Source organism: Montipora foliosa, chromosome 9 (assembly GCF_036669935.1).
Source record: "Montipora foliosa isolate CH-2021 chromosome 9, ASM3666993v2, whole genome shotgun sequence".
NCBI lineage: Eukaryota > Metazoa > Cnidaria > Anthozoa > Scleractinia > Acroporidae > Montipora > Montipora foliosa.
This window is the reverse complement of record NC_090877.1, coordinates 18,241,359-18,256,358: the sequence shown is the minus strand read 5'-3', so window position 1 is coordinate 18,256,358 and position 15,000 is coordinate 18,241,359. Positions and strand designations below refer to the sequence as shown.

The 15,000-nt window shown below is 39.7% G+C and overlaps 1 protein-coding gene across 1 annotated transcript in view; it reads right to left on the bottom strand.

Annotated features, from left to right (window-relative positions):
- The window catches only part of LOC137971013 (uncharacterized), a 29,372-nt gene that overhangs the window by 8,695 nt on the left and 5,677 nt on the right, over positions 1–15,000 (bottom strand). The window contains exons 3-5 of the mRNA XM_068817706.1: positions 13,367–13,481; positions 10,120–10,668; positions 7,359–7,616 (exon numbers count right to left, since the gene is read on the bottom strand). Of these exons, the coding sequence (XP_068673807.1) occupies positions 7,359–7,616; positions 10,120–10,668; positions 13,367–13,481 (922 nt within the window). The remainder of the gene's footprint in view (positions 1–7,358; positions 7,617–10,119; positions 10,669–13,366; positions 13,482–15,000) is intronic.

The following is a 15,000-nucleotide window of genomic DNA, read 5'->3' as shown; positions in this document are numbered from 1 at the left end:
AACTGCAGTGAATTGATTTGAGGTCCGAGCTTCAACACACCTAGAGCAATAGCTGTCTCGTGCCCCAGAAGGGCATGTCCCTCTCTCTCTATAACAACAAATTCAACCTCCCGAGCTGGCTGTAGAAACTCTTAAGACTGAGGACGACTAAAAAAAAAAAAAAAAAAAGAACCCCTTCCCTCTCCCAGAGAATAGTCACAAACATACGACGGCTGGTCACAGTGATTGCGCTTGCGGAAAAAACCTGTTTTGTCCCGGTTTTGTCGCTTTTGTTCGGTCGTTTTGGATCGAGGGATTTGAAAGCGCGGGGAATTCCTGGCTGCGAAACCAACCAATTTTATCTAGCTGGCTGGGAAATTTCTTGTGTGTCTTGCTGGGAAAAAGGAACAGATAATATTTTCCCAGCAACACTGAAAAACACCTGAAAATGCCTTAATAACGTTTATTTTCATTAACTGGGGTATAATAATACATTTTACAACAAATTGGTCGTTGGGTGCCCCTGTTCAGGCGTTTAGCGACTTGGCTGCTTTGCAAACCTAAGTAGGGAAGTAGGATAACAATATCTTTCTTAGGAACTGTAGACACTGGATTGCTATGCTGATGTTGTCTGTTTTTGTTTAAAACATCGTTGATATGATAGTTGATTATGCCATGTGGGTAGTCGTTCTGAAGAAGGAGTTTTCGAAGATCATTGAGGGCAGATTGTAGCAAGGAGCCAGATGAACAAAGACGGTAGTAGCGATAAGTGAGGGAGCGGATGAGATTTATTTTGTACTTTCGTGGAGTTAAGGAATCTCATTTCGTGTAGAGACCTGTGAAAGTTTTCTTTCGGTAGATGGATGTCGTGAAGGCGTTGTTTTGATTACGCGTGTGACAAAAATGTCCAAAAACGGAATTGCATTGTTATGTTCAAATTCAATGGTAAATTTAATATTGCGATGACAGCCGTTCAGATAGTGCAAAAACCCATTTGCACTGTCTTTGTTGTGAAACATGGTGAATGTGTCATCAACGTAACGATTCCAAAATAAAGGACTAACTTTGGCGTTCAGCAACCACTTTTCTTCAAAAACACACATGAAAATGTTGGCTAAGACAGGGCCCAATGGCGAACCCATGGCAACACCATCGATTTGGTCGTAGTATTTACCATCAAAAAGAAAGTGGCTCTTCTTGGTGGCAGATTCCAATAGCTTGCGTAAAACAACCCTGGGTAAAGCCGGAGGATCAGCAAGAGAATACAATTTGTCGAGACAAATGTTTAGTGTTTCCTCGAGTGGCACATTTGTAAATAGGGAGGAGACATCTAAAGAGCACATTATTCCATTCTTATGCTTGTACTTTTTGGCCCAATCCGCGAAGCTGAAAGAGTCTTTGACAGTATATTGGTTGGTCGAGATTGGCTGAAGTATAGAAACAAGGTAAGAAGCAAGATTGTAGTTATAGGTGTTAACCGATGAAACAATAGGGCGGAAAGGACAACCAGTCTTATGAACTTTAGGAAGGCCATATAAACGCCAGGAGAAGATCCACTCGGTAAGATTTTGTAAAAAGTTGCATCATCAATAATTTTATCCTTTCTCAGTTTCCGAAGATAAGTTGACAGGCTTTCTTCCCTGGATTTAGTAGGATTGTGTTGTAGCTCTTTAAATTTGGTGGTGTCAGAAATCAAGTGTTTTGTTAAGATAATCAAGTCTGCTAATTATTACAACACCATTTCCTTTGTCCGGTTTCGTGATGATAATGCTGTCATCATTGCGTAAATCAGTTAAGGCTTTCCATTCGTCTTTGTTTAGAATGTTCTTTTGCTTTGAAAAGTCATATGAGTAAATGTAGCTATAAGATATATTCTTTAATTTACTTTTGAGTTGATCGTGGTTTTCGTAGGTTAACGGAAGATGGAGCTTAATTAAATCACGATAAAGAAATTCAAAGGAGCATTTAACATCATATTTGTCAACATCTTTAGGGGGAAGACAGAACCGTAAACCACGCGCCAGGACACTCTTCTCAAATTCAGTCAAGGCCCGATGGGAATAGTTGAAAATTATATCATCGTTGCTTAAGTTATTAAGTTAAGTTATTTTTAATCAACACGTTTCACGTCACTTTCTAATACCTTAATCGATTTATGCATAACAAATTCCTCAGAGAAGGTTACAAAATCGGGTGTCATTCACCTTGGTATTAGTGATCACTCTCTTGGTCCTCGAATGATTGAGACGCGGCAATTTAAGCACTTCGACAAAATCAAATTTTTAAGTGATCTCAACCAAATGCCATGGGCCAATGTCGATAGGCACTCTGACCCAAACGCAATGTGGCGTGAATGGAAAGAAATGTTTCTCAGCTGCGTTGATAAACACGCACCATTAAAATAAAAAGGAGTCCGTAAAAAAGCGATGCCCATGGATTACTGGTGATCTACTTTGTAAAACCAGAAGAAGACATTTCCTTAAAAAGAAGGCAATCTCTTCCAATGATTCAGTCGCATGGGATCAATATAAGCGTGCTAGAAAGCAGGCAAATAACGCAATTAAGTTCGAAAAGAAACTCTATGTTTCTGACAATCTGGAGACTAATAAAGGTATTTGCGCAAAACATGGAACCTAATTAACAAGCTAACCTCCCGTAACAGCAGCGAGACGTCCAATATCTTGGAGATCAAAGCTGACAATAAAATTGTTACTAATCAGGATGATATAGCAGAGACTATTAACGAACACTTTACAAATATTGCGCAAGTACTAGCAGAAGATATTTCTGCTGTCGATGTTAATCCTGAATTTTATCTGGAAACCAGTGATAAATCGTTCTCTCTGCAAACTCCGAGTGTCGATATTGCATTAAACCTTTTAAAGAAAATTGATGGTAAAAAAGTCACTGGTCTTGATAAGATTCCGAGTAAACTGTTAAAGACGGTTACCGGTATTATCACACCTTCGCTTACCGCCATATTCTCTAAGTCCATCCTTACTGGGATATACCCAAGCGAATGGGTTTGTTAAAAAGGGTATTAAATAGGATCCTAACAATTATAGAGTCCGATAGTTTCTAACGTTTTTGAAAAAATCTTTACAACCAACTCTACCATTATCTAAATGAGAACAAATTACTAATAAGTTGCCAATCAGGGTGCCGCTTCTTACACAATACTCTTTACTGCTTTGCTTGAGGCAACAAATGACTGGTCAGTTAACATCGACATGCAATGGGTTATTAGTCGTTTTCATTGACCTTACTAAGGCATTCGACACCATTGATCACGAAATCATCTTGCGTAAAATGTCATTCTTGGGTTTTGACCAGGTAGGTATCAGGTGGTTCCTGTCGTACCTAAGTGGCCGAACCCAAAGATGTGATGTCAACGGCAAGCTATCAACTGCTCGCGATCTCAGGTACGGCGTACAGCAGGGCAGTATACTGGGTCCTTTGCTATTTCTAATTTATATTAATGATCTCCCCAACTGCCTGCGGGCCACTGCGCCAAGGATGTTTGCGGATAACACAAACATTACACTATCGGCTAAAACGTTAACAGAACTCAAACAAGCCTTGATCCCTGAAATAAGTAAACTGAGCTGCTGGCTGAAAGCCAACAAGCTTATTTTAAATGTTGCCAAAACTGAACTTATGATTCTTGGGTCAAGGCAGAGGTTACAAAGATAAAATGCGGTTTGTGAAAAGGCTAAGTTGAAACGAATTTGCATAAAGAGTGCCAAGCTAATTACATGAATACTTTAGCACGAAAAGAGAATCCGACTGTACATTCAATGCTGGTTTAAGATATTGAATACACAGCATTTCATTAACAAGGCAGTCAAATTTGTTCGTGAATTTCTTTATTACATTGAAGCGTGCTAAGAAATTTTTCGGAAAAGCAGTGTTATGTTCTGTGCAATAATGCCTGTAAATAGATGACGCCTTTTGACGGTGTCACTCAACGCGCGTGTGAAGGTGGCCCTTTGTGTACCCGACATAACCTGCATTGCACAGGTCACACTTGAATAAATAAACAACGCATTGCTGGGTTACGATGTTAGGCTTGGGCTCACGCAAGCTTAGATCTTGTTTAAGCTTGCGGCTAGTAAACACGGGTTGAATGGTCTTTTGCACCTTGCTGTTTGAACACATGGTGCGCGATTTACGCCATGTGGACCGCCGCTACAAGCATGGCTTGCTCGTCACTATGCTTGATCGTGCGCACCGGCTATCATCATCTTGAGCGCATTTTTCAGAAGAGTGTGAACCGTAAGCTGAGGTATCCGAATCACCTTATTGATTCCGTCATCAACAGGTTTATCACCTCGAGAGTCGCAGTGGACCAGCCTGAACAGCATACCGATGACGCCATCCGGATGGTTATCCCCTATAAAGATCAGGATGCTGCAGTGTCTGTCAAACGACAACTTAGAGATCTTAGCAGCAAGGTGCAAAAGACCATTCAACCCGTGTTTACTAGCCGCAAGCTTAAACAAGATTTAAGCTTGCGTGAGCCCAAGCCTAACATCGTAACCCAGCAATGCGTTGTTTATTTATTCAAGTGTGACCTGTGCGATGCAGGTTATGTCGGGTACACAAAGGGCCACCTTCACACGCGCGTTGAGGGACACCGTCAAAAGACATCATCTATTTACAGGCATTATTGCAAAGAACATAACACTGCTGTTCGGAACAATTTCTTAGCACGCTTCAATGTAATCAAGAAATGCACGAACAAATTTGACTGCCTTGTTAATGAAATGCTGTGTATTCAATATCTTAAACCAGCATTGAATGTACAGTCGGATTCTCCTCGTGCTAAAGTGTTCATGTAATTAGCTTGGCACTCTTTTATGCAAATTCGTTAGCCTTTTCACAAACCGCATTTTATCTTTGTAACCTCGATAATTTCGCAAGATGCACCGAAACGTCGGTTTCTATCACTTATATTTCTTGTTTCATGTATTTCTAAATCGTTTCTTATAAGATTATTATTATTATTATTATTATTAAGGCTTAGTAGCAGCACAAAGTAAGAAATCGCTTTGATGAACCAAACGATGTTTTTGAAATTCATATTTAATCAAGACATGTTTCGTATGAAACATCATCCATGGTCAGTTGTACAATGAGGAATAAAATGAAGTTGTGCAATAAGTAGTGTTATGAGGATCAGAGTTATTTTTAGTTTATCTGTCATGCAGTTCCAGACTTTTAGAATTTTCTTACAATCTGTAATATTCCAGAAATTTCTTTGATGTGACTCAGCAGTTTCCACAAATAGTACACCTTGTAATAGATCATAAATAGCAACAGAACATTCTAGATGCTTAGAGTAAAAGTATAAAAGCAGGATTGTAAGTAATAGAAAAGACTCTTTTGCCCGAGAGCTTACCCTCGTGGCCGGCTTGATTAATGGATGCGATAACGGTGATGAAGCTATAATCGACTGCGACAACTATGGTGGAGATATAACCTTTGACTTTGCTATATCCGGAGAGAAGAAGGAGAAGAAAGAGACGATAGCTGAAAAGGGAAGAAGATAAAGAGTTTAGAGTTTATTATGAAGTCCTTCGTGAGAGTTTGTGCACACAGGAAGTCAAATGAGTGGAAAGAATCCAGTGTATCAAGAAAGTCAAGAATTGTTGTCTACAGTCCGTGGAACATGGAGTTCGAAGTTAATCAAGATGAATGGCTGAATGGTCATGAAAGACAGTATGCCCTCTTTGCTTTAAGAACTGCTTAACGTAATCTTTAACCGAAGTAATAATAATTGTAACAGTGTAAGAGTAACTGCTCGTTGTCACACTTTTGTTGCGTGCCTTATATCGTACTCGGGAGTTATTTTCATTCATGCCTTGTCTGCGGACATCTCTTGGTTATTCCTGTACGTAACAGTAGTGTAACAATGTGAGATATATGACCTCTGAGATATAAGCCTCATGATTAATATTCTCCAGTACTCCCAGGAATTTATGCTGCGATCCTTCCTTCAGACTTTCAATCACATCTGCTTCCCTGATACTTGACTCAGTTCGACGTCTCAAGCTTGCCGCGCTTCACTTGAGCCATAGCGCACTTTCGCTCGTTCCACGCTAGCCCAATATCTTTCATCGCCATTCTCTCGTCACTTGTCACAACTTTAAGTTTGTCTTGTGAAGATACGTTTGCCTTTATTTACATCGTCGATATAAGAAGATCCGTGACCTTTTGGCTGATAGGTCTTGAGAGCCGATGGCCTTCAGACGCTCGCAACTTGCACGCCAGCGGATTTGCACTCAGCGTCAATAGCCTCGGACACAGGGCGTCACCCTGAGGAAGGCCCTTACTGAACCTTATTCGCTCTGACGTCTCCAGCCCATTCACAGTTCTCAAAGCAATCCTTTTGTCATACGCTTTTCTCACGTCTATCCATGCCATACTCAGATTGCGACGTCCTCTCTGGCTGTCCTGACAGACCATACGGGCTTTTCACTTGTCCCGCTACAATGCTCCTTGGCGCTGCTCTCCTTGCATCAGCCCGTTCTCATTTAAATGTATATCTACTTATTTTTCAAGAGACAGGACGTGAACCACTTGTATATGGTGTTAAGACAAGTGATTGACCTTTGGTTTTCACTAGAAAATTCGCTCGCTTTTGGAATAAGTCATGTTTTCCCCTCTGTAAACCAAAACCACACCTCCTGATCACTACGTGCTATAGCCTGGAAAGACTTAGCAACACCCTCATGAACACAGTTCACCTTTTCCTACCACAATTCGGTCTGGGCCTAGCGCGTTCCAATTCCGTTTCTTAGTCACCACACTGTTCGCCGCTCTGTACTCAACTCAAAAACTTAATCAGACAGCTCAACTTATACAACGATTTGAGGTCAAAAGGGTAAAGACATTGGCTGGCTAAAAAACAAGTCATGGTGTTGTTTTGGTGACACTTTTATTTGTCTAAGAATGTGCTCCAGGAAAGATTGTTGATTAATGTCGCATTTTAGTGGGTTGTGGTTTCTCTATTTCACATATGTAAGTATGAATGCAGTTGTTGAATTATATGAGGTAAGGTATTTATATTACGAATCTTGCAATAATTTCCTCAGGCGTAAAACTCCAGGAAATGAGTAAAAATTTGAAAAAAAAAACGTTAACGTGAGAAATAAATGTCACCATTTGAATAGTATGCACAGACTAATCTTCTATTACTTACTCAACTAGGATACGTCAGTGTATCCACCAAATATGTAGTTGCCAACTTCGATTATTGTAACAATGGACCCCCAGTTTTCCATTGATACAAATATGCTCTTTGACTGATCGAACTAAGAGAACAATAATGTGACACTACCCCTATAAAAAAACATAAATAAACAAAGAATTCTTACCGGAAGGAGGGCTGGACCAAGAAATGTCAGTGTATCCACCAAATATGTAACTGCCAACTTCGATTATTGTAACACTGGGGCCCTTTCCATCACAGTTGCTGTGGAAGGTCGATGCTGCCCAGCCATCTGTCTTAGCGCGCCAGCACCTCACAAACCTGCTGCGGGATGAACTGTGGAGGACTGGAGCTAAAAACGATCTCAACTTGACGTGGTACTTGGCATCAAGGTCACCAAGAATATTGGAAGAACACATGGTCCCTAAAAAGAAATAAGACAGAAAAATGATAATTCACAGAAACAGTTCTTCTTATTCGTCTTCCCATCACTATATATGAGCTGAGGGCGCCCGCTAAAAGAAAAAGAAAAAAAGGTAAGTATGTACAATGTAACGCGATTACATGTTGGATACTTAATTAGAATTTAAAAAAATATACAGCACAAGTATAAATACACGTATGGAAGGAATATAAAATAAAGAAAACAAAAGAAAAATGTGCTTAACACTTATAGTTCAAAATAATATTAAGATATATAAAATATATCAAAGAAAGAAAACATATAGAAAGGAAATAAAAATAACGGCACAGAAATGTAATAGATGCATTACACAATAAAGTTGTTTGAATATTGACTGAAAAGGAGCACCATAGTCGAAGAGGAACATTGAACTGTGATTAAAATTTTTGATTTTATAAATTATTTTGTGAAAGCGAGATACGAAACTACTTTGTGATTGTTCAAATTTAAATGCTAACATCTTAAAGAACAAAATAAGTTCTTAAATAAAGAAAAGAGATGCAAATTCCTGTTGAGTTGATAATGATTAAGTGCTAATGAGAGCATGTTTGTTTGGACCATTAACCTCAACACTATTTATTTTCCGATATATATTATTAAAACTTGAAACTGTTCATCAACTTTGAACAGAAACTAACCTTAACCGACGATTATAACTATCTGATTCTGATTCCTTGCAAAAAATAAAAAAATCCAACGTTTATCTGGTTCTGAGCATCATTCAGAGTTACCGACTTATTTTTCTGTAAGTCCAGCCCCTTTTCACGTTTTATAAAAATTTGACTTTAAGTCCGCCAAAACAGTTTCGACGGCGGATTTAGCTTATAGCTGAGAGTTTAGGTTACGTTTATTTGCTCACAGCTATCAATAAGAATAAGAAATGTCAGACGTGTTTACAATAAGCTTGTCAGAATCACTAGTAAAACACTTCATACAAGTTGAAACTGTTTGCTGTTGATCAGTGAAGATTTGATAGTTTCGAAAGGAGCCGGGGCTTGAAGACTTTCATCATTGTTTATTTGCCATTTGCATCGCTCTCCCCTTTTTCGCTATCGGTGTCAAATTCGTTGTCTTTCAAGTCTTCACTCTCCTGTCCCTCGCGTAAGAGACGAGTAGATTGCCTAGTCCCACGTACCGTCCATGGCGTTTGAGATTCCACAGGTCTTCTGCAAGATTCAACAGGTCAATCTCCGTTTGGTCCTCTTGCAATGACTCACTCATCCATCGAACAAAAAAATTCTGGAGAGCATGATCTCCTTCCAAGTGGAAGTGTACGTATACCCGAACGGGATCGCTTATCATGTACGCTAAAGGGCGAAGGGCTTGTTCACTTAACGAGCCACTAGAATTAACAGGAATTTTTGTTTTCGTTCGAGTCGATGAATTAAAGGTTGCGCTTTACCAGAATTTGACATTTAAATTGTTTTGAATTTGTGTGGGTTAGCATTACGCATCAACATTGTCTGACCAAGGCATTGCACGGGATGTGTTCATTTGTTGTTAAAACCTTATCAGTCTGTCTCAAACCCCAAAACACGTTCATTAGTTCAAGAAGTTGAACGCTTATGGCCCTGAAAGGCGCTTTTCTCGCTTGCAACTACGATAACACGGGGTGTTAGCCCGCTTGGGTGGACACTTCAGTGATAAACAACGGTATCATAAACATTGTGGACAGTATTCACCCAGGTCTGAGGGTGTATTTCATCTGTGCAGGCATTGTAACACGCGAATTTGGTGTACTTCGGGCAGTTATTTCAACCACAGGCAACTTCCGTTCGGCATAGTTTTTCGAAAAAAATCCAAGCGTGATTGGGACCTAATTTCTCCACGCCAGTGAAAAGGGCTAGACTTAATGGAGAATAAGACTGTAACTCGGATCCTCAGAACCAGATACACGTTGAATTTCAGCGACTCTTAGGAACAAATCAGATTGTTTGAATCGTCGGCTAGCATTACGGAACCACCAAAGTACATTAACATTGTCTGACAAAATTATTGCACCGGACATGTTCAGTGTTGCTAAAATCTCTTAAGTCTGTCCCAATCCCAGATAGGCGTTAATTCAAGTCGTTCAACACTCATGGCCCTGAGGGGCGCTTTTCTTGCCTTCTTAGCCAGGATAACACTGGATGTTAGCCCGCTGGCTTGGGTGGACAATTCTGTAATAAACGACATCATAAACATCTTAGAAAGCATCCACTGAGAATGTCTGAAGATGTATTTGATCAGTGGAGGCATTCTGGAACGTGGATTTCACGTACTTCGGGAAATTATTCGAACCGATTGCAACTTCGGTGCAACAGAGTTTTTCGCAGAACCCACTTCTCCACCGCCCCCCTCCAACTTTCTCCTTCACTTAATTAATGATGAAATTCAGAACTGTTAATCGCGGAATGGAAACCTTAATTTTAGGTTGGCATGGTATTTTCATTTAGATGTAACACAACTCTTTAAATCGACTCACCATTTTCATTTACTTCCAAACTTGTCACAGTTTCTATTTCTTGAAACAGAATGGCACTTGTGATAACGCAAGAGTAATTTCCTGTGTCATTCAGTGTTAGATTTGTAAGAACTAACGCACCATTTATCTGCAGTCTCCGCCCAACTGGTATCTGACCTCCTTGTTTTCTCCAGATGACGGTTGGTTTAGGACCACCAGTAGCGCTGCAATTCAGCGTCATATTGCAGCCCAAAATCCCAACAATCTTGGAGGGGGGTTTTACAGTGAACTGTAGAGGAGAAACCACCACCAGCGACGTTTTTTTCTCAACGCTTCCCAAAATATTTTTTGCTGAACAACTGTAAAAACCCGAGTCTTCTTTACGAACTTGGAAAATTTGCATCAAGCTGTCGTTGTACCACACCCTCCAACTCTTGGATAACTGAACGGTTGCGTTTTTCCAAATAACCTTTGGTGGAGGTTGGCCAGTCACGTTACAGGTTGGAAAGGTGACATTGCTTCCTTCAATCGCGTAAAGGGGTCCCGGACTGAGTGACACACGAGGATGGACTGAAACAAAGAAAATAACCCTTCAGTGATTTTTTACAGCAAAGGAATCAAGTCCCCAATGAGAGAATTAAAAATGGAATCACGTTTCGTTTAATTTTAAAAAGTCTGGTATTAATCCTTCCTGTTTTCATCATGTTTCCTTTTCTGAGGACAAAATAAATGGAAAATTACGACTGTCCCTTCTCCTTCGCACCCGCAATTTTAAAAAAAAATTAAAAATTTGAAAAAACTAACCTAGGGAGCAGCACTCTGCGAACTGTATTTGGAAAACTCGTTTATTCTCCGACGCGTTTCGTCTAGCTAACGTAGACTTCTTCGGGGGGTTTTACAATAATTCATCAAACGTCTGCATTTAAGCCATATCTGATGGCGAAACAACATTAAGGTTTGGCCGGATTTTCGAAAGGGAAGTGTGAAATATAATTTTTTTATTTTATTTATTTAATTTTTTTATTAATTTTTTTATTAGCTTCGCCAAATAAAGAAACAAAACAATTATGTATACAGAAGAACATTGGCAGGGACACCGCAACAGCGTTGGCCAATTACAGCGGGCCCAGATACTAAAAGAACTGAATAAAAACAAGGAATGTTAAAAAATACAGCAATACAGAAAAAAATACAACTACATACAACTAGTTATTGGACGGAACAAGGGACGAGCACTATTGCATTTTAAACAGATAGACTTGAACGAACGTGGGTCATCACAGTTATAGGAAACAGCTAACGCGGACTTATAATAATTAAAATTAAACGGTTTAAAAGAAGCTAAGGTCGATGAGCTCAAATCTAGTTCGTGCGCTAAACAATTCCAAATTCTACTAGTTCTAGTAAGAAAGGATTTCTGGTAAGTATATGTTTTACATTTCTTAATTATATATTTGTTAACGTTGCTGGTTGAGAATCTAGTGCGTCTACCGTATTTGCGAACTTCAGGTAGAACAGAGACATTCACGTTAACAAGACCGTGTGTCAATTTGAAAAAATAGGTCAGATCTAAAAGTTCATGCCAGTAACAAATAGGTATTAGGTTTAGAGTTTCTAAACGAGACGTATAACTTATATTAGAAGAATAAGGCAGTTTTAAGATAAACTTAGTGGCGCGTCTTTGGATACGCTCTAGCTTAACAATGAGCTCGATGGTCTGCGGGGCCCAAATTTGGGTGGCGTATCCCAAATGTGGCCTAACTAGGGCTAGGTATAGCGTACGTCGTACTTCGGTTCTAATTATGAACCTCGTGTTCCTCTTTAAGTAGCCAAGTAGTTTATTAGCACGCAAAGATTGTTCGTTTACTTGTTTGGACCATGTCAGATCCTTACTAATCCATACGCCCATGCAGATCTTTTTCTGCAGCATAAAATTCAAGTGCGGTGTTGTTGAGTTTGTAAGAAGATAAGATCGGGTTTTTTTTTTCTTGTTATGCGCTGCGCCTTACATTTAGCTTCGTTAAAGAGGAGACCGGATGAATAAGACCAAGTTGCAAGCTTCCCAAGGTCTTTCTGGAGTGAGAAGGCATCATCCAAAGTCTTTATCTCTCTCAATATTTTGGTGTAGTCAGCGAACATCAAAACTGGACTGCTAGAACTGACGACTTCGGGAAGGTCATTGACGTATAAAAGGAAGAGGGCTGGTCCAAGTATGGAACCCTGAGGTACTCCAGAGGTAACAGGAAGATTGTCTGAAGGAGCGCCGAGTACCGTAACGCGTTGGTATCGGCCTGACAGGTAGGAACAGAACCAGTTAAGCAGGTTGCCACCGAAACCGACCTGAATCAGCTTACGGACGAGGCGCCTATGACTGACTTTGTCGAAAGCTTTTGACATGTCAAGGGAGATGGTGTCAACCTGGCTGCCAATAGGGACCTTAAGATCTACGACGGCGACGTCAACGAAAACGTCACCTCAAAATAAAACTTTGCTCTATTATAAGTCTTTCGCGATTATTCCATCTCGTTCACGTCCTACAATATGGACGAAGTATCCTAAAAATAAATTGGTACGAGCGATTTCAGAGTGAAAATAGAGAATGAAAGATTCTCTGTTGTATGCTCACGTTGTCGTTAAAACCTAAAATTTGGTGATTTCACGTCGTCGTCATCCAGAGAACCGCAAAAATATGAGCAATAATCCGTGCTGCACTTGCAGCACGATTATTTATGCTCTTTTAACCAATGATATTACTGTTTTGCGGCGTTGTCCTCGTCGTCGTCGTCCTAGATCTTAAGCTCCCTAATATCTAAAAGTGAACCAATGTGGTCAAGAGCCTCAAGCAGGTTGGTAACGCACCATCTTCCAGTACAAAAACCATGTTAGGGCAAGGCGTGAGAGACAATGTTTTGGGGCCACGAATTTCAATTTTTGTTTTAATTTTTTAAAATTGGGGCCACGGTGTTAGCTAATAATACTTTGGGAAATTCACCATTTTGGATACACTTCTCTTATTTCGATTGTCTTCTACCGAAAGCGGTCCTGTGGGGGGAAATTGGGCAAAAGATACATTAGATCAAAGATCTGACCTTTCTGGGTATAAGGAATTTCAATCGAAGTCCTTTTAGAAGTCACAAGCTGTGTTTTTGTTATCCACTCAAAGTCGACTCTGTTTGAGCATATTTGTATCCTCTCGACTGTTTTTAATTTACCGTACCCTCCCATAACAACGAACAGCAAATAGAAGCAAAACGTTTCTCATGCCTACCTTTTTCACAGTGTTCTCCTGTAGATCCTGGCAAACACTCACATACGTACTTCTTGTCGGTATAACCCATAAAACACTTTCCGCCGTTGAGGCAAATGCTACTGTTGCAAGGATTCTGAGGGAGAAAATATGGAAAAGTAAATACGGACGAAGCAAATCGATACGTCTACCCACCACATAACCTTGTCTATTCCTATTCGGGGAAACCAAATAGACTGGTTTACCTAAATGGTAGAAATGCTGCCGAGGGGAAGGGAGATTTTCAATTATGCGTGCGCTAATTTAACGACGGTCCGTGCGTGGAATAGACCTTTTCTTGGTTTCTGACGCCATATTGGTTGGGGAAGCAAACACGGCTGAGATTAGTGTAACAGTGAATGTATGGGAATTTTGCCAACTTTGAACCATTATAAATCCTTTTAAGTCTGTCGATTGTGGATAGCGAGAATATCTCTCAAAAATCACTTATTTTGAAAATATTTTTGAGAGGTATGGTGATTAGAATCAAGCTATAACGACCGTAAACGAAATTTGTAAATTCACATAAACCCTTATAAAGAAAATTACGCAAATTCCCGCGAAATTTGAAGCGACATGAGAAGATTTCTAATATCCAATTTTCAAACGATGTGATCTAATTTTCCGTTGAAAGAATGATATTAATGAAACGACTAAAAATATTTTAAAGCTTTTGAAATTCTCCCTCTTTGCCGCGGAGTTATAGAGGTTTGAATTCGGCCAAAATCTCGAACAATCATTGATAATTTAAGCCGCGTTTGCCCCCGAATCAAGATAGCGTCAGAAACCGTGAAAAGGTCTATTGAAGGGAGGTTTTGTTAAAACGTCTTACAAAACGTGGATCCCCAGACTGGACCCCTCTCGAGAAAAGAAATAAAACAAACATGTACTTCTTGAGATGGTGTTAATAAACTATGATTCGTGTGTCTGATTGAAACTATATACTCTGCCCTTGAGGAGACTCCGAATCGTAAGTAAGTGCAATCTGTTGGCCTTTTTTAACATGGCGCCCAAAGCGGGGCAGAGGTTTTATTCATTTTGTGAAGCTACTCGTAGTCTTTCTCATCGTAGCTGATTTGATCATGCAGGAAGATGATGATTTGTTGTTGTTGTTGTTGTTGTTGTTTTTTTTAATTTGTTTAACACAAATATACAAAATGACAAGAATAACACGAGGTACCCATAATGGTGTTTACAGACGCAAGATTACAATCTGCAGATTACATCGCTTCTCTGCCTGTTATTGCCTGTCACAATGCTTCCGGAAGAGAAAGAGGACAGAGAAACAGAGAAAGAACAAGTAACCGAAAAAAAAAGAAATTCCTTAGAGAAGAAAAGCTCACTTTTGAAAAAACATTGTTAGTGAATTTTTAGCAGTAGCAATCTCTTTTACAATGACGAGTCTTTCATGAAGCTGCAAAGGGAAACTCCGGAAACAAAGTTCATCCTGCCGACCAGCAGCGCAAAAAATAATAATATTTTTCTGCAAGAATACAGTAATTTAGTGCCTGCTCATTGGTCGACCTAACGTAGCAACCGCATACGATTTTACTTGAATTTGCGTTTTTTCATACCACCAAATTTGAAACTGAATCCAGAAGAAGGCAGTTTTGTTG